Raw genomic sequence first — 21,025 nt, forward strand, 5'->3', positions numbered from 1 at the left:
TTACATCAGAGAAAATAAAGAAATGTATTTATTTTTTTTATTTGACAGTCTAACATACATTTTAAAGGTGTGATTACCTTTTTAGATTAGAATAGAATAGAATGTAATTTATTTACTGTAATATAATTATCTTTGCCATATTATATTATGTTATATTACATTATTATTCTAACTACAACTCATGGTCATATTACATACCCATATTTATTTTTATTTATTGCTTAATTTGTCATTGCCAACCATAATCACACCATGTCAACCTGTCACTACTGAAACATTTTTAATACTGGCTGTAATTACTGCTATTTAATCTAAATTCCATTGTAACATTGTATATATCTAAATTGTATTCTAGCTTTATTTATCTATTTTTATTTTTACTTATTTTATTTTAATTTTGTGTTATTTAATTTTATTTAATTTTACTTATTGAACTTCTTCTTGATTTTACTTATGTCTGGGTTGCTTAACAACTGAATTTCCCCCCCGGGGGATCAATAAAGTAATATCTTATCTTATCCTATCTTATCTTATCTTATTCATCCCTGAAGGAGGAAATTCAGGTGTCTGGCTGATAAAATGATAAAAGATAATTTGTGCCCTCAGCTGTTGGGTTTTTAAACAAGCTGTAGGACCTTACCTTGGTCTCATGCACAGGAAGAATGATGTCATCCACGGGAGTTAAGTTATATGGATATGTACTTGAATTTGATTTGTGAACTTGCGTTTGTTGTTGTGTGTATTGCTTGTATGTATAGGATGTGTGGACTGCTGTTGCAACACAAATTGCCCCTTGGGGACAATAAAGATTTTCTAATCTAATCTAATCAAAAAAATCACATAAAAAAACAAGTAATTCAGGTGTCTGTCAGCTCATCTCCCATTGGTTAGAGAGTTGTGAAGCCTAATGTCTGCAGGGATGAGGGATTTTCTGTATCTCTCAGTCCTGCAGCGCAGAGAGATGAGTCGTCCACTGCTGCCGTTTCTCTGGTCCACAAAGAAGTTATGAAGTGGATGATCTGTGTCATTTAGAACGGCCTCTAGCTTCTTTTGTGTGCATCTCTCCACCACAGCCCCCCCACCAGCGACTACAGCTACTACTATCTGTCCCACCACTATCATCTCTCTCTCTCTCTTCATCTCCCTCTTTCCAACCACAACACGGTCTCAGCAGATGTGTGTCTAACATGAGTCTGGTCCTGCTGGAGGTTTCTGCCTGTTAAAGGAAGTTTGTCCTTGCCACTGTAACTTGCTAAATGCTATAAACGTGCTCTGCTCATGGTGGATTAAGATGAGATCAGACTGAGCCCTGTCTGTAAGATGGGACTGGATCTGATCCTGTCTTGATGTTGGGTCTTTGTTAATAATAGAACATAGAGTACGGTCTAGACCTGCTCTGTTTGGAAAGAGTCTTCAGATAACGTTTGTTGTGATTTGGCGCTGTATAAATAAAGATTGATTGATTGATTAATTTAACCACAAGAAAACACTTCCTGTAATTTTGTAATTAACTTTATGGATCATGAACACAGATAATGAGTCAATGATGAAACAGGAAACACATTTTTCTTGGAAAAGGATGTTTTATAAAAAAAATCAAGAGTCCCATGACACAGAGAAGGCTGATGAGGAGTCCATTAAATTACAGTAAGTACAATTTTCTCTCAAAATGGGCATTAACAGTTTGAAAAGTACATCCATCATTATTAAAATCTGCAGAGTCAGTCATTGGTTGGTTGATTGATGCTGAACAAGATTGAGCGTGTTTGCACCGTTGAATGTGTCTCATTGTCATATATATGTGTGTGTGCTCCTGAATTCATCCCCTGATGTGTGAGTTAGGATATCTCTTCATGTGTAACACTGTGTGTATTAGCTCGGGTAGAGAGGTAAATGTGCAGTGTGATAAAGGTCTGTGATATATTCTGACAGATGTCTCATGGCGCTAAACTAAAAAACACAAACACAAAAAACAAAACATGGAGATTAAAATATTTTCTTCCATCATGGCTTTGAATGTAGCGGTAAACTGAACACTGTTTCTTGGTGTAAAGCATAAAATAAATATTTTATGGCTCAAACAACAATAAATAATCTCCCATTCATCATACATATCAAGCAGCAGTAATATAAACCTCATGGTACCCAGGTTAATGGCTTGCCCTCAACATAAAAGGATCAACAGATTGATTCCATGAACCAATCATGGCTTCCGGTTTCTATCTCTCATAAAAAGTTGTTTTTTTTAATGCTAATTTAAAATCAAGAGAAACGTTTGCAGTTCTTAATATTGTTACTTTAAAATATCAGTAAACATGGATCAAAAGCGATGACGTGCGCCGATTTGTGACGCACGCAGCAGCAGAACGAAAGATTGTAATGGTGTGAATGCTTCTTCTACAGAAGGTAACATGATTGGTTTTAGTTCAACAACAACAACAAAAACAAACTGGTCCCCTAAGCCCTCAAACAAACGATCAACATCACAGATCGTGAACCGTTTCTCTCTCTGCTTACCTTCAGATGCATTTCGTACAAAATAGCCAAAAGTATGTGGACACCCGAACCCTGAACACGTCATGTTTAAGGCCTCTTATTACACAGTGCTCTCACTGCTCCTCCGGTTGTGTAAGAGGCTTGATTCTGATTGGTTAAAACCATAGACTGTATATAAAATGGACCTCATCTCGCTCGGCTTGAAGTGAGGCCGCCACAAAAAGTGCTCCCCCTAGTGGCTGGTTGCAGTATAGGTCAAAAACTCTGTCTCCAGTCAAACTTAAAAAAATAAATACACCTTGTACGAATGTTTCTCACATCCGTATGCTGTGGTGATATGTAGTTAGTATTTGACTGTTTTGTTCAAGGCCTCTTTTTTCTGAATTTCTCATTATTAGAGGTTAAAAAACTGGGTTTTACATCCGGGTTTACTTTGATTGACAGCTGCCGTTGAGGGAAACTCCGTAGGACCTCGGGACGCTACGTTGTAGGGCGGAGCTTGTTACCGTGGAAACACAAATTCTCTGGCTGCTGAAAATGTACAAGATGGCAGCGTTCTGGAACAGGATTATATATACAGTCTATGGTCTGAACCGCTTGACGACGGTTATTAACTCTCACGAACATGAGCAACGGCAGAGGCAAACTGATCACACATCAAGTTCAGACACATTTAGCTCCTGCTTGTTGACACCATAGACCTTAAGGTGAGGTAAAACCGTTAGCTTCCGTTAGCATCAAACAATGTAGCTAAGCTTGTTTTGGTTAGCATGCTAAATCAGCAGGCTAACGGACATTTTCATATTGGATCCTGTCCAAGGGAGAGGTTCCGGTGGCTGGTGGTGAGGCTTTCAGCAGTGTGTCTGCCCCCTGGTGGCTGGCTGCAGTATAGGTCAAAAAATCCGTCTCCCCATTCATTTGAATGGGGGAGCAGTCAAACTTTAAAACATAAATACACGTCGTACGAATGTTTCTCACATCCGTATGCTGTGGTGATATGTAGTTAGTATTTGACTGTTTTGTGTTCAAGGCCTCTTTTTTCTGAAAAGTTTATTTTTCGTTAGTTATTAGAGTTTAAAAAACGGGGTTTTACTTCCTGTTTCCTTTGATTCACAGCCGCCGTAGAGTGAAACTTCAAAGGACACACAGCGTCTTGTGATGTCACGCTGTAGGGCGGAGCTTATTACAGTGGGTTCACAGGCTCTGGCTGCACAATGGCGGCGCCCAGGAGAGGGATTTTTTGGCTTCAGAACCGTACAACGGGAAGAGGCGGAGCAACGCTGTCCATTTTTATTTACAGTCTATGATCCTGTCCAGCAATATTAGCATTGAGCGGAGCAGGTGACTTTCAGTGCATGGAGTGATATCAGCATTACACTACACTTTTATGTTGTGTACTTTAATCATCGATCAGACTGTATAATAAATGGAAGTAGTATCCGTGATGTCACCCGTCTGTTTCTGAAGCGCCTTATTGGAAATGCTGAACTCAACCTAACGTCGTTCAAGCTAGTGTGAGGTACAGAGGCGGGCCTTTAGCCTTTCATTAACAGCTACAGTGTTCCCGCCTGTCAATCAAGTCAGCTCTGTCCTTATTTGGGCAAAACTCGTAAGTTTAATATCTTCAAGAATACTGAGTCATGTTCTGAGTGTGTGCCGATAGAGAAATGAGCTATTCAGACTTAAACTGTTTTTTGAACCAGGCTGTAAACATGTTTATTTCTGCTGTAAAGATCGTCTTCTTTGAATTGGTGTGTGTGTGGTTTCCGGTGTTTCTGCAGCCAGCCTCTAGTGGACACTCGATGAATTGCAATTTATAGCACTTCTGCATGGGCTTCAAAATTAGATTTGTATCATGTTTTAAAAGATTAAAGTACTTATTTTCTGTCAGCTTGTTTGTGTGTTTACTCCTTTTTATTTACATGTTTGAAATGAAGACCTCGGTGCAAAGTTTGCGTCTTTAATTCCCGATTGTTGGAGGATGTTTTTGACTTTTCAACTTTCTTCAAGTACTGAAAAATGGACCCTTAGTTTTTTTTCACTGGAAGCTAACAAAGAGAATAATCGGAGGCTTTTTCAAATCCTGAAATCTACAAACAGGGATGGAGAGAAGTGTGTCCACATACTTTGAGCCATTAAGATGAACTCACAAAGAATCAGAGGGTTTGTCATTGAAGTCTTTGTCAGTACAGTATACAGATAAATCCTTCTGTAATGACGTATGATCAGTATGCATATGGTCAGAGACCAGAGGGGGAAGTGTGCATTTAAAAGCCTCAGCTTACAGTATGTTGCTCAAACTGTAACTTTACAGTAAAAAGGAAAAACAGTCTACAGGTTGAACCAAGACTCCAGAGAAATTTGCACTTAAAGTTCAAGAATACAAGGAGTTTAAAAAATCCGATATTCAATGTTAAATGAATGAAGGGCACAGATGGTAAATCAAGAGGACGCTCAGTGTTGCTCCGTCTGGATCAACAAACTCAGGACCGGATGTCTGACTCAAGCTTCATGTGAGTTTTCTAACAGCATGCTGAGAATGACGACACATCCAGAGGAGGAGAGAGAGAGAGGAGGAGGGAGGAGAAAAGTTTGCCCTCCTAGACGCCACTGTGTGTAGCCCTTCACCGTTCTTAATGGTCGGCCCATATTTGGTCTTCAAAAAGGTGGATCATTTCACACGAATACAAAAATATAACATCGACACACAAACGAGGAAGTCAAGCTGGAAATTCACGCTTGATTTAAAATTCCAGTTCAGGTCAGTTGAGATTTGTTTTTGGTGTGAAACGAAGGGAAGAGAGGAGAGGAGAGGAATGGTTACAGTCTGGAGGAGATGAAGATGAAAGGGTAATAATACAGCTTCTGAGACCTGATTGTGCTTTTCCCACCTCCTGAGGAAGCACTGAGGGTCAGTGACATAAATAATCTGAGTGTCAGCATTTGAGGCTCCATAACTTCCACAGAGGGAGGGGAGGGAGAATAAGAGCTCGGAGAAGAGAGAGAGAGACGTTTGGGTATTGCACGTGGGTCAGTGTTCAGAGATGAGGGATCAGCTTGTCTCTTCAGGCCGACGTTCAGAGATGTTTCTAGAAGTGTGACTGAGCAGAAAAAGGTTTATAAAGGTTGAGAAAGAAGGCTGCCGCACACTCTGCTTGGGATCTACTGCATCTGGGAACCGTGCACGGACCGCCTCTCAAATATCAGCGACAGAGGAGAGTGTGTTCCTGCTGCACATCGCCAAACTCCCCAAACTCCCCAAAGTCCAAGATGTGTGCAGGAACAAAAGGACAAAAAGTTTCTGCCTCTGTGCCTCCACTTGGTGGTCCGTTGAAACCAGCTGATGTTTTAGTTTCCTCTCACAAAGCTGGTGTTGGTGCAGAGGAGGAGGCTCTCGCTAGACCAGCTGTATCTGTCCGGAGTAGGTGGTGAGAAAGAACATGATGGCGAAGCCCGTCAGCAGCCCGGCGTTCTGGATGGCGAACGTGAGGAGGAAGCTGCTGCCGCCCGCGTCCTCTTCCTCGCGACTCACCTCGTTCATCTCTGGAAACTGGGAGAAACAGAAAGTCTGATTAGTACCAGGGAGGGACACTCAAGCCAAAAAACTATTCTATAATCACTGGCATTTAGGCAGTGATTATTTGTAATCCAGCTCTCTGACAGCAGATTTGAAACGTCAAGTTGAGACAACAGTGACTAATAATACTCTACGAGACACCTGTCCTGTTCACGGTCCGTTTGTGTGGCGGTCGTGTTAACCAGCACCAGGACAGGGTGCTGCAAGTAGCCAGCACAGGCAGCGTCTGTCTCAACCTTTAAGTCTGTGTTTCTGTAACACAGCAGTGCACCGTGTATGTTTACATTTCACAGCCATGTTCAGTCTCTGCAATTATCCCTTTTTCTGACCATCACTAATGTTTTCTTCTTCTTCTTTTGTTACTTAATGCGGTGAGCAGCAGGGGCTGACACAGACATGAGCGCCACATCCTTGTGCGTCGATGTGTCCGTGTGGAGCAGCAATTATCCTCCAAAACACTTGAGGGCAGTGTGGTCTCTCTGATAGCCGGTCGCCTGCTTCCAGCCCAGCTACGATCTCTGTTTCCTTTTCCACAGAGATTCAGAGCGTGTTCTGTTAATCTACAGCTGATACATGTTGCTGTTTATCATGCAGACATGATTACATGAGGAATAGAGAGGAGGAGATGAAATACACGGCCGATGAGCGGGGATCCAGGAAGTGCTGTAAATGCGTGAATTACAATGCTGCTGAGCGGACCAATCACAGGGCTTACGGTCTGCGTTGATTCTACTTGTAGTTACATTTTGGAGGAGGTGCACGTCAGCTATGTGCATAGTTCTCACTGTCAATTTGACGCAGAAGTATAAATCAGCCTTAAAGGTGACATGTCACGCTTTTTTCATCAATATATATTGGTCTAAGAGGTCCCCAAAACATGTCTTTAAAGTTTATGCTCAAAAAAACACTTTGAAATCAGATTTTGGTCTGCCTGAAAAACCCTCTTCTTCAGTCCTCCTCAGAACAGTCTGTTTTCTCTCTGACCATGCCCCCTCAGGAAGTGGATGTGCCCTCGGCTCTCCGGCACGTTGATCTAATGTTTACATGTTGGCTGAATATACACGGCCGCTCACAGACCCGCGTTACTTCAACCCTCTGAATCTGATCCAGAATCTGATCCTGACGGAGAGGCGCCTGCAGCAGGACCTTTCTGAACCATTGGTCACAGATTTAGTGTTTCTTGTTGTTTTATTTATCAGTATGTAGACGTGTGTCTTGGTACACAGCTACAGCTACGACATGTAGCTATGTGGCTATGCTAACTAGCGCTAGCACTTATCCATGACAAATCAAAATCATCCACTAGATCTTCAAATCTGCAGACGTGGGGAGTAAAACCGACCTCTGTGTTTATTAAGACAGCCTACAACTAGCATGCCTCCCTCCTAAGCTCCTTGTTAGCACACATGTGTGCAGGGAATGAAAAACAGAGGAGGGGTTGAGTTGTATTTTATACAGTCTATGGGCTGAACAAGCTCCGAGCTCTGACTCCGTGACAGACTGGATATTGTTGTTACGTAACAAAAACACGGAAGTCTGAAACGGCTCGTTTCACACACATTTACAGAAAGGTGGAGAAATCAGAACAGGGGCAGGATGGATTTTTTTCATTCCCGGGGGGTTTGTAGACATGCCAGGGAAACATATTTCAGGTAGAGAACCATTAAAAAGTTGATTTTGCATGATATGTCACCTTTTAGACGCTATTACAACCAGGCATCGGTGAAAACGATGAAAAATTGTACTTTAAAATGAGAAAATATTCACATTAACTCTTTGATTTGCTTCACATGGAATGGTTCTCAAAGTCTGAACATGCATCACAAAGTGTGCTGATGATGTGAGATGTGGCAGGGTCGTGGAGTTCAGAGCGTCACCCTCACAGTGGAGAGCAAACTATTATCTTAGAAACAGGGAGTTATTTCTTTGCTACAGAAATCACTCCCTGTGCTTTTAATGAGATCTTTGAGTCAACAGCGAAAGACCTTTCCAAGAACCAAACTATCTTTAAAGCACATGCATCTTCCAAAATCAAATCTCAGACCTCATCAGCAGCCGTCTTGACGCCTCGGGACGTGATGACTAACTTTTCAGGGCTTGAGCTGTAGCCAACGATTAGGAACAAAGGACTACTATGAGAGACTTTCTTTTCTGTTTGTTAACAACTTCAAACACAAGAATGAGAGCGGATTGTTGGCTGCACTTTATAGTTACAAATAAATCATGTTAGATAACTGCCAGTCGGTTCTGGCTTTACGGAGTAGTTTGTTTCATCCCACCCAGACAAAACGCTATTGGATGATACTACTTGTATTGCAAATGAAAACCAGCACACTTCCTAAACTTCAATCTGATTCTGCACAAACAGATTCTGCATTTTACCCAAACACTAACCATGTCAGCCAGAGCGATGTAGAGGAACATTCCCCCGGCCAGAGCAAAGATCCAGTTGGGGGAGAAGCTGTTGCCGGCCAGGATGCCGAAGCCCATGCCCAGGTAGCAGCAACAAGCGGACAGGAAGTTGAAGAACAGAGCCTGCTGTATGCTCATGCCAGCGTTCAGCAGGATCACAAAGTCTCCTGAAACAAAAAACAAAGAGGAGAATGTTTAAAAAGTTGTCTGAAGGCTGAACAAACTTCAGGTGTGGTGTTTCTGCTCTCCTCCAGACTCACCCAGCTCATGGGGAAACTCCTCGCACAGGATGGCCACTGAGGTGCTGATGCCCTGAAAGACGGAGGCGGTGAAGGACGCTCCGATGGCCAAGCCGTCGATGAAGTTGTGCAGGCCGTCGCTCAGTGTGATCATCCAGGCCAGCGTGCCGATGTCAGAGTAGGACGTCCCCTTCAGCCAATAGCAGCCGCCGCCGGATCGCCCTCCGCTGTCAGGGCTCTCCTGAGAGGGAAACCAGTCAAACGTCAGCGCCACATCGTCAACAAAGATGTGTTTATTACATCAACGCAGAGTTTGGATGGGTCATTTTGTGGGGATCAGATGTAGCAGGTTGGATTGTGAGATACTCTAACTATCTGAGTTAAGTGTTAGAGAGGCACTCAATCAAAAAAGGCTTGCTAAAAACATGAAAATAAAAATAACATAATAAAATAATATAATATTAAATTAAATTAGAAAATAAAAATATGTAAAATAAAATAAAAATAATATAAAAAAATAATATTAAATTAAATTAAAAAATAAAATAAAAATAATATAATAAAATAATATTAAATTAAGTTAAAAAATAAAATAAAATAAAAATAATATAATAAAATAATATTAAATTAAGTTAAAAAATAAAATAAAATAAAAATAAAATAAAATAATAATTAATTCAATTAAAAAATATAATAATAATAAAATAATACAATTAAATAACAATTAAATAACAATACATACATTAAATTAAACAATAAAAAAACAAAAACATAATAAATCAAGGTTTCTCTCTCGCCCTTCTTTACCTCTGGAGTCTGTGCAGGACTCAGCATGAGCTCTCCCTCTCCTGCGTCCACCTTGCCCAGAGCCAGACCGGTGGCTGCACCGTTCTGCTGCAGCTTCTCCTTCTCCACCCCCTCCACATCCCCGTCAGGTGCAGAGTAATGATCCGGCCCGGGGTAATGACTGTGACCGTGGCCCTGAGACACAGAAAGAAAACAAAGATCATGATCAATAAAAGAAACCTAAAGAAGAAAGTAAAATGAACACAGTGAAAAGAAAAGAAATTATTTTATACACCTTTTTTTTTTAACTCTTTACCAGTAAACTTTCCTACTAGTTACCATAAGAGATTTTTCAATGTCACTTTTCTTTTCTGTGCTCTTATTGTATTTATTAAGATTTGTTGTTTGCCTTTATTCAAACGTTAGGACGGTGAATAGTGTAAGAGACCAGGAAGACAGAGTTTGGATTGGGGCCACGGCCTGGATTTGAACCCGACCACCCACTTTGACATCTATCACATACATACATGGGGCGCTCAGTTTAAGCGCCGAGCTAAGCCGCCCCCCCCTGTGTTGCAGTTTCAAGGGAAAGTCAAAGAAAGGATTTGAAGGAGAGTTAAGAAAAGCTATGCCACTTTTTATTGGTGCTTTTGTGAACTGACTGATAAACTTGAGATGAGTGCTGAACTGAGAAAAGTTGATTTAACTTACACTACTCACAAAAAGTTAGAGATATTCAGCTTTTGAATGCACATGTCCAACTGCTCAATGTTTCAGTACTTATTGCACGACATGCTGTTCTCTAACAAGATGATTAACTGCAAAGTCACAACAAGTGTCTGATCCATAAATCGTCCACTAACAGTCCTCTTCATCATGCTGTTCACATTTCATCATCATCAATCATCACATTTCTCCAGTGTTAGCTTCTCTACACTGGCTCCAAATAAAATGTAGAATAGAATTTAAAATCCTTCTTTTAACCTACAAAGCCCTTTAAAATCAGGCACCCTCGTATCTTAAAGAGCTCATAGTGCCCTATTACCTCTCTAGAACTCTACGCTCCCAACATGCAGGCTTGCTAGTTGTACCTAAAATCTCTAAAAGTAGTATGGGAGGTAGAACCTTCACTTATCAGGCCCCTCTCCTTTGGAATCATCTACCAGTCAGGGTCCGGGAGGCAGACACCCTCTCCACTTTTAAGAGTAGGCATAAAACTTTCCTTTTTGACAAAGCTCATAGTTAGAGCTGGATCAGGCTTGGACCAGCTTTTGTCATGCTGCTATAGGCCTAGACTGCCGGGGGAACTGGCAGTTCCTGGTTCTGAGTCTGGTTCTGCCTGAGGTTTCTGCCTGTTAAAAGGAAGTTTTTCCTCACCACTGTAACTAGCTAAATACTGCGATGTGCAATGCTCATGATGGATTAAGGTGGGGTCAGACTGAGTCTTACCCTGTCTTGCAGTTGGGTCTCTGTTCATAATTTGACATAGAGTGGTCTAGACCTCCTATGTTTGTAAAAGCGTCTTGAGATAACGTTTGTTGTGATTTGGCGCTAAACAAATAAAGATTGATTGATTGAATCAATCAATCTTTATTTATAAAGCGCCAAATCACAACAAACGTTACCTTTAGACTCTTTCCAAACAGGTCTAGACCGTACTCTATGTTCTATTATTAACAAAGACCCAACATCAAGACAGGATCAGATCCAGTCCCATCTCACAGACAGGACTCAGTCTGATCTCATCTTAATCCACCATGAGCAGAGCACTTTGCAGCATTTAGCAAGTTACAGTGGCAAGGACAAACTTCCTTTAACAGGCAGAAACCTCCAGCAGGACCAGACTCATGTTAGACACACATCTGCTGAGACCGTGTTGGAGAGAGGGATAGAGGGAGAGGAAGAGAGAGAGAGATGATAGTGATGATAGCTCAAGGACTCGGAGAGGTCTATCATGAGGCCAAGACGTACCGAACAATCCATAAACAACAGTACTGAATCGTCGTCTAGAGAACTTGAGTGGCCTGAAGGCAGCACTTCAAGAAGAGTTGAGTGCCTCAGCAGACAATAAGTGGACTTGTGAACAGCAGGAGACGTCGTCGAGCTGTAATTGATGCTCAAAGTCACATGACAAGTTATTGAGACATTGACATGTGTTGTTGTGGTGTACCCTCCACTTTTATTAGCTTTTGTTTCAATAAATAGTTTGAGATGAAGAAATGACCACTGCATGCTTCTACTTAAACGCCCTACTGTCATCTTATGATATCACTGAAGCAGGAACTTTTTACATTTTTACATAAATTTCACCTGAAAGTCGAATATCCCCGGCTGATTGCTGGAGGTGTAAAGAGATCTTACATCCTCTGTTTTCTTTAATGTGTTTTTTCATGTAGAAGTCTCTTTTACTGACTCAAGAGTGGAGAGGATGGATACTACCAATGCCCCTTTCTACAGGTCATGATTCCTCTCCTCTTCAAGGATTACGTTGCCCTGAGCAGAGCCTCTCAGGCAACATTCAGTCCAAGCTCAAAACCAACAAAACCTAGAGATTACGAGTTACAAGGACGCTGTCTTTTTGTTGAAATAATTTCTCTGTCACATTCGGAGTCATTCTGAACAGACTTCAAAACCCTGAAAGCAGCCCAGCAGGTGTCAGTCCAGGTCAGAGACCTCCTCTAATAGGATCAACAGGTCCATGTGTGAGCTGTTAAGTAGGTCGGCTGGACCATATGGCACAAAGCTGTGCAACCACAAGGTGGAGCAACTGTCCCTGTTCACCTTCCTCTCGTTCTTTCCGGAGGCTCTCTGAGAGAGAATCCAGCAAGTCTCGAAAGCTGTGTGAACATGTGCAACACAGAATTTCAATAAAGGGTTTTTAAAAATGGTTTGAAACAAGAGGAAATCTGGAAGTTGGAGCAGTGACGATCCATTTATGAAAGTCGCGTGTAGATTAGTGTTTCAGCTGTAAGGTGACACATACACACATAAACATACACTGCTTGGATTTATGCAGATATGCAGCAGAGGCACAGCTGCCAGGAGGCTGAGGGGCAAAAACCAAAACACTGGAACAGCACACAGACAATCATATATATAGAGGACTTCAAAATAAGGACTAGATGCCAACTAACCTCAACACAGCACAGTTACAAAAACAAGTAAATCTAGCAGGTTGAGGCAAGAACTAAAACTAAAAGAAATCCCTTTAAACTAGTGTGAATTTGACACAGAATGAGCTTGAAAACAGGAAATAAAGATAAATCTTTGGCTTTCCTGCGTCAAAACATTACATGGATCACAGTTAGAGCAGCAGATTCTGAATATTTTGACCGTACTGACATGTTTTTACCTTCTGTTTATGAACTACTTGTGTGAAATTAGATTAAAAGGAAGAGGCACAGAGCTTTATTATTGTTTTAAGGGTCCTTCCTCCTGCCTGATTAGACTGTTTAATTGTGCAAAAAAAGGAAGAAGAATGTGCACCCATGTACCAAAAGCAGCAACGTAAACATACTGTATATTAATGCACGGTATAAAAGGTGTATATATTGAGTTTTTTAGACGATACATGACACTTTTGCATGCTGGATATTTTACTACATCTGTTCAGACATCTCTCAAGTGTCTCATGTGTTAGTTTTAGTGTGTTTGTAACTTAGTAAGTATTCTTCAGTCTTGTTTTCATGTTCAGTGTGAGGTGTGCTTGTAGCTGCTATGACAGCATGATTAAAGAAAGGGTTAATGAAGTATCTATCCATCTTTCTGTCCATCTTATTTGTACAAAAATATTAAAAGATGATATCACAAGCAGCTAGAAGCAGAGAATAATCAGCACTTTATTCATTAAATAGTGACTCTGTAATTGAGGGCTTCAGAGTAAAACTTCATAACATGTCTTTTAACAACAGGGCCATGAATGTAGCACACAATCCCTGCAGGCGTGTGGTTCTACAACTGTAAACGCCTTTGGTGTGGCAAACAGAAATAACGTTAGTGCAACCCGCCAAACCTGCCACTGACGTACAAATATTACACAACACAGCTGTTCAACTGTGCGTCACGGGAACGCCGAGAGCGATTAATAGTTTTGGTAAATGTTAAACCGCCTGATAACAATCTTACAGCATGTTAAGATGATCTGAAGTTATACTGGAGGGTGACTGAATCAAATCAAATCATGAACAATGATGTGAGGAAGGAACATAAGTCTCTGTCTTTTCTTAGATCTATTTGACTTGGGTTTAGATAATAATAATAATAATAATAATAATAATAATAATAATAATAATAAAAATAATAGTAATAAAAAATATTAGATGTCATATTCAATAATAATAGAGTGATCATTTCATCATATTTATAATTATTAATAACAATACATGATTATTATTAAGTACTACTGCATTATAGTCATTATAATAACAAGAACAACAACTAAACATTTTATTATTTTATTATTATTATGAATAATAATGATGATAATAATAATAAAAAATATTATTATTATTCTATGTATTGTTATTATAACTATTGTTGAATACAAAATAATAATAGTAATATACACACAATAATAACAGTATATTTTATTGTTATTATTATTGCTTTGGTAATAATAATAATCATAATAACATTAACAATGATAACAATATTATTATTATCATTATTAATAATGATAATAATAATAATAATAATAATAGCAATAATAATAATAGCAATAATAACAAAATTACTATTATTAATAATAATAATTCTAATGACAATAACAACAATAATATTATTATTATTAATAATAATGATAATAATAATAATAACAATATTATTATTAATATTATTATTAATACTAATATTAATAATAGCAATAATAACAATATATTATTATTAATAATAATAATAATAAAAATAACAACAATAATAACATTATTATGAATAATAATACTAACAATAATAACAATATTATTATTTTTATTAATAATAATAATCATAGTAACAATAACAACAATAATAATATTATTAATAATAATAATGATTATAATAATGATGATAATAATAATAATAATAATAACAATAATATTATTATTATTATGTTCATTATTTTTAATAATATTATTATTATTATTATTAATAACAACAACAACAACAATAATAATAGTAATATATAGTAGTAATAATAATAGATAGTTTAGGTTATCAAAGAGTTGTTTGGGGTATTTGGGTTTTTAGTCTCCCTGAAGTCTTTGTCATTATTTCCTGGGTGTTAAAATAAATCAGAGATTGTGGACCTCAGATTCTTGTTTGTTTGCTCTTCCTTGAGAGTGACTAGTCAGAGGAGGGGGTCACTTTTATGTTGGGCTCCAGTTTCTCCTTTGTCAGGCGTAACAAGAGAAACACAGCGGCTGCTCTGACAGAGCCAGCTGACAACTGACGGACTTGTGAATGGGCCTTACCTGTTTGACTTCTTCCCCCTCTCTAACTCTCTTTTGAGCTGAATTCTGTTTTGTGTTGAAAGTGAGCCGACCTGAACTGAAAACAACGGTGAACTGGATTGAATGAACGAACAGTTTTTGTGTTTTTGTTAATGAACTGTGAAAGAAAACGTGACTTGTTTTAACTTCAGTAAGGAACACTAAACCAACTACATACTGAGGTTACAAATATTCTGTTTGTGGTTCTTAGTTTTTTGTAGTGACGGGAATTTCAAGACTAAATACTATTGGATAGTCACTGCTGACTATTCATTGAGTATTAAAACAGTTCCCTGCCCCCCCTGCAGGATTAAGGAGAGGGAGAGAGAGAGGCACTCATTTGATGACAGTGCAAAGATGTTTTAGATAAGATCTATATATTCTACTTTTACCTATGAAGTTTGCACTTAACCTCTTTTTAGTCAAAGTTCCTCCCAGGACTCTTTGTTTCTGCAGAAGTCTCTGCGTTTTTCCCCAGTACTCATGCTTTCTTATGTTATTTGGAACATTATTACATTATTATGAAAGTCTTGTGTCACTCAAAGGCAAAAAGTATACAGATTTCAGATGCCCTACAACCACTGTCAGGCTGTTGTATCGCAGTACAACCAGGGGCTGGTAAAAGAAACAGGAAAAATACCTTGTAAAGATGAGATAATAGTCACAGATATTTTAATTTTTGAAAATCATGACTCATCTCTAGTTGTTGGTTGGGTGACTAAGCTGCTGTTTGGTTGTGTCACTTTTGGAGTCAGAATACATTTTTCCTATAATTCAAGACATTTGAACGGTTGACTTTTGTAAAAACCTGGACTTCTAATCTCTAAATCTAACAGGACTCCCGACGAATGAACAGTTCCAACTTCACGCCATGACATTATTTAAAGCATGTTCATTTTAAGACATCTAAATTTGTCTCCCGAGGTCATAATTTAGTGGTACTGTAGTCCTCAAAACTGCTCAAACCCAGCCCAGGATTAGATATAAAGTGTTGAAAATGGAAATCTCTCTGAACTGGAGGAGCCCACATGCGCCTGCCAGCACAAATAAAACATGAGCTTGCATATCAGTCCGGTTCCCAGGCTACAACTTTTACTAAAGCTGACACGTATACTGCTGTTACATATTTTATGGATGTGCTCGTTGATTCCAATCTGCAACTCTCCCCTCCACCACCTGTATCCAACCGTGAAACACTCACACCACATCTCATCTGCGGAGTACTCACCCTGTCTTTCTGCTTCAGGAGAACTCGGAGGACTTTTTCAGTGAAGAAGAAAAGGTAAAATCCTCCGAACACCACCGCAGACTTGGACATGTAAAAATCCACCATGGGGTCAAAACCAAAGGCCTAAAAAAGAGGGAATAAGATGTTAGCTTACACGCACATCATTACAACTCAACATTGAGCAGTGGGCATGTTTCTGAAAGGTGTTAATTTATCAGTTTAGGTCTAAGTGGTTTGTGAACTGTTTGTTTTGAGCTCTCAAGTTAGTCAAGCAAAGAAACATGAAGCTGTGTTTTTGTCCTCTGTCATGGTCAGCTGATGAGTAAGAAGCTTTATAATCTCTGAGGAGACATCACCACGATTAGTGTCTTTGGATGGTTTAACTTTTTGACCACGATTACACAAACGTGAACAATAAAACCACGTGGAGTGGAGATTATTTTAAGATGTAGGGAGGATGTTTCAGAAGACTCTAATCTGAGGTAAAGCTGACTGTCTCTCCTCAGACTTAGAATAACTTACAAAACTGCTGGTGTGAGGTGTGTGAGCGCTGTTATGAGGTTAAGTACTGTCTAGACCGACAAAATGTGGGATACAGGGTGTGACTTTGACATGAACTGATGCTTTCTTCAACTAAACCCAATTTATTTAACTTTAAAAACTTGAGACTAAACATGTACATGTTTTAACCTTTGTAATTAAACCTCTGTTTACAAATAAATGTGTATGTATATTTTTATATATAACAAAATTGATTTGGTTAAGCCTGTTGAATGATTGTTTGAAGCCATGTTGACTGGATTATTATTACAATAATTGTTATAACATTTATTTATCTTATTTATTTATTTAGTAATTAATTTATCTATTGTATTGATCTGATCTTTTGAAACTTAAACTAATTTTTATTTGCTTTCTATCCTTATTTTATTGACTTTACTTAATTGATTTTATTTGTTTATTGACTTAACTGTATTTATTTTAATGAATTTACTTATTTATTTTATTGACTTGACTGTATTTAATTTAATTTATTGAATTTACTATATTAATTTTATTATTTCTATTTATTTTATTGACTTGACTGTATTTAATTTAATGTATTGAATTTACTGTATTCATTTTATTACATCTATTTATTTCATTGACTTGACTGTATTTAATTTAATGAATTTACTGTATTCATTTTATTTTATCTATTTATTTCATTGACTTGACTGTATTTAATGTATTGAATTTACTGTATTCATTTTATTATATCTATTTTATTGACTTGACTGTATTTAATTTAATGTATTGAATTTACTGTATTCATTTTATTACATCTATTTATTGTATTGACTTGACTGTATTAAATTTAATTTATTGAATTTACTGTAGTCATTTTATTATATCTATTTATTTTATTGACTTTACTGTACTAATTTTATTCTATTTGTTATTAATATATTTTCAATTCTATTTTTATTTTATCACTAAAATGTACAACATTTAGATCAGGGGTGTCGAACATACGGCCCGTGGGCCAAAAACCAGCCCGCAAGAGTTTCCAATCCGGCCTGTGGATGACTTCCCAAAGTGAAACAATTACAGAGAAGACGTTAGCTAAAATGTTTCAATAAAAGTAACTGCTATTTCAGATTTGTCCTCTGGGGGTCGCATACAATCATAGTGCTGATGGAGCGCACCTGAACGGCGCTCCGGGAGAATATTTGCAGTTTGCATAATCTAGTGGAAATTCATAGACTTTTTTGAGCACTTCAAGATCCAATGGACACTAAAGTTTTTGCATATGTACACTTTTAACAGCAGGAGTGGTGGATCCACCTTCTTTGAAAAAAGGAGCCACGTATCGTGCACATGCCTACTATACATGTGCGTACGTCACAGGTCCCACTTGGAGACTCATCATGGCCAAAAATACAACGGCTGTTTTTCTAAAGGATAGTTCATGTAATGTGAACATTTTCAGAATGTACATGTACTTTGTTACACTAAAACAAAGGGAAGCATTTTGAGTTGTCCTTCTCTATAGGTTACTATGCTATGGTTTTACTGGTCCGGCCCACTTGAGATCAAATTGGGCTGTATGTGGCCCCTGAACTGAAATGAGTTTGACACCCCTGATTTAGATATTTGTAGTTTTGTAATTGGATTTTACTTTGAAGTATTTTTTTTTATGATTATGTCTTTTATTATTTTACCCATTTCTGTGGTTTTCTGTCTCTCTGTTTTTTTGTGAAGCACTCTAGGCGGTATGCTTGTTTGTATGAAAGATGCTTTATAAATAAAGATGAGCTGAGTTCAGCTTGTTGCTCAATTCAGCCAATCAGAGCACACCAGCCTGTTGCCAAATATTACATACAACAACTCCTAATGCTCGTCATCTTTTTTCTTGAGACTCCTTAGTAACACTGCACAGAGAAGGCTCTGTGATGAAACTGTAGCTAGGTGAGTCACGGCAGCGTCAACACTACCTCTGGGATGAGCTGAAACAGCGCGTTGGAGTAGAGCGTGCCAATGGCCAGGGCTATGAAGTAGAGCAGCAGCCGCTTGTAAAAGGTTTTCCTCATGAAGGGCACCACGCTGGCCCCCACCAGCGAACACAGAGAGATCAGCGTGACACACAGGATCCCATAACCCCACACTGATCGACAGAGAGGAGGCGGAGGAAAGAAGGAGAGAGGAAAAGAGAGAGGAAGTTAGTTAAGAATTGATTTTATTGGATTAATCACCACCACAGGGGAAGGAACCAAAATTACACACCAACCAGGAAGAAGTCAATAAAAGCAACCTGGGAAAAAAAGAGATGTCAAAGGTTCAACAGGCTCATTACCCATCCATCAACAGAAGTGACACCCCCTCTCATTAGCACAGAAGAGAAGAGTTCATTGTGTTTGTCTGTGAACCCCATGCATTTCTTTGGAAAGAAAGAGGAAGTAATTAAGCAAATTATCAAACACGCACACAAACACTTCCTCGTCCACTCAGGTGGATCTGCACCACTGTCCTAGCCTCAGGGTCGAACTAGCTATCACTGCAGACACAAAAGGGGGTCAAATGAACTTTAAATAGCCGGACAGCAGCAGAAAGAGCACAGCTAACGAGGGGTCGGGTTGCAATTTGAAGGGCACAATGCTACCTTTCTGTATGGCTGCATGAAACAGTCTGAAGTGTGTGAATCTGCTGTGTTTGTGGGGCACGTTTTGAGTCTGCTGCCTTTCTAACTGAGGCCGAGAGCTGTTCTGATTTCTGCAAACCCACAAAGCTGGCCTAGATCTCAATTCTGGGGAAGGTGCAGATACAAAAACCACAATTTAAACACCCCCCCAGATGGTTGGTGATGCAGTGAGAGAAGACAAAAACCACAATCTTCCACGGTGCCCTCAGAAAACCACAGCGACGAAAACAAATGCAGGAAGCAGAGGAAATAGACGTGACTGCATGAAAGACAAAAGGAGCCTGGGCCAAAGGTGCACTTGAATGTTTTTTAAGCCTTGTGGCATTAAAGTGAACCAGGGATTTTGGTGTGTGCGTCTTGAGATATGAATGCAAATGTTAATGAGTTGTAAAAAAAAAAAAAGATGCAGAGACAGAAGAGGATTTGGGATCGATGGATGGCAAACCTCTGGCAGGAGCTGCAGGACGGCGGTGGAGAACAGTGTGCCGATTGCGAGAGCGATGAAATAGACGAGCGCTTGCTTCATGTGGCGCGTCTTCATGAGAGGCACGATGAAGACTCCGGTGAGGGAGAAGGCATTGATCACACTCACACTCAGGAAAGAAAAGCCCCACACTTGAGTGACAGGTGAGGGGATGGAAGAGAGAGGAGGAACATTAAAACAAAGTGCTGTGTGTAGTGAGTGGAGATGCAGCAGGGGATGCAGGCTGATCACCCTGAAACACAACAACAACCTTTTCTTTCATATACACTTGTTATTAATAGGGATTATAGGGATGTAAGGATACATTCAACCCACGATTCAATTTGAATCCTGATTTATGGTTCACAATACGACTCACTCACGATTCTCTAACTGAAGAAAACTGGATTTAAAGGTGACATATCATGCAAAATTGACTTTTTAATGGTTCTCTACCTGAAAGATGTTTCCCTGGCATGTCTACAAACCCCCTGAGAATGAAAAAAATCCATTCTGCCCCTGTTCTGATTTCTCCACCTTTCTGTAAATGTGTGTGAAACCAGCCGTTTCAGACTTCCTTGTTTTTGTTACGTCACAACAATATCCGGTCTGTCACGGAGTCAGAGCTCAGAACTTGTTCAGCCCATAGACTGTATAAAATAATACTGAATCCCCTCCTCCGTTTTTCATTACCTGCACACATGTGTGCTAACAAGGAGCTTAGGAGGGAGGCATGCTAGTTGTAGGCTGTCTTAATAAACACAAAGGTCGGTTTTACTCCCCACGTCTGCAGATTTGAAGATCTAGTGGATGAATTTTATTTATCATGGATAAGTGCTAGCGCTAGTTAGCATAGCTACATAGCTACATGTCGTAGCTGTAGCTGTGTACCAAGACACACGTCTACATACTGACAAATAAAACATCAAGAAACACTAAATCTGTGACCAATGGTTCAGAAAGGTCCTGCTGCAGGCGCCTCTCCGTCAGGATCAGATTCTGGATCAGATTCAGAGGGTTGAAGTAACACGGGTCTGTGAGCAGCCGTGTATATTCAGCCAACATGTAAACATTAGATCAACGTGCTGGAAAGCCGAGGCACATCCACTTCCTGAGGGGGCGTGGTCAGAGAGAAAACAGACTGTTCTGAGGAGGACTGAAGAAGAGGGTTTTTCAGG

At 39.2% G+C, this 21,025-nt stretch overlaps 1 protein-coding gene across 2 annotated transcripts in view; it reads right to left on the reverse strand.

Moving 5' to 3' along the window:
• Window positions 1-1,563: 1,563 nt before the first annotated feature.
• Window positions 1,564-21,025, reverse strand: part of slc39a14 (solute carrier family 39 member 14) — a 60,778-nt gene continuing 41,316 nt past the window's right edge. The window contains exons 4-9 of one of the 2 annotated variants that reach the window (XM_034692339.1): window positions 18,681-18,850; window positions 16,204-16,326; window positions 9,532-9,705; window positions 8,746-8,965; window positions 8,468-8,652; window positions 1,564-6,046 (exon numbers count right to left, since the gene is read on the reverse strand). In XM_034692339.1, the coding sequence (XP_034548230.1) occupies window positions 5,894-6,046; window positions 8,468-8,652; window positions 8,746-8,965; window positions 9,532-9,705; window positions 16,204-16,326; window positions 18,681-18,850 (1,025 nt within the window). In that variant the 3' untranslated portion in view covers window positions 1,564-5,893. Of the gene's footprint in view, window positions 6,047-8,467; window positions 8,653-8,745; window positions 8,966-9,531; window positions 9,706-16,203; window positions 16,327-18,680; window positions 18,851-19,829; window positions 20,000-21,025 lie in introns of both variants that reach the window. The other variant, XM_034692340.1, reaches the window with a different exon arrangement.

The sequence above is a fragment of the Notolabrus celidotus genome, chromosome 9 (genome assembly GCF_009762535.1).
Source record: "Notolabrus celidotus isolate fNotCel1 chromosome 9, fNotCel1.pri, whole genome shotgun sequence".
Lineage (NCBI taxonomy): Eukaryota > Metazoa > Chordata > Actinopteri > Labriformes > Labridae > Notolabrus > Notolabrus celidotus.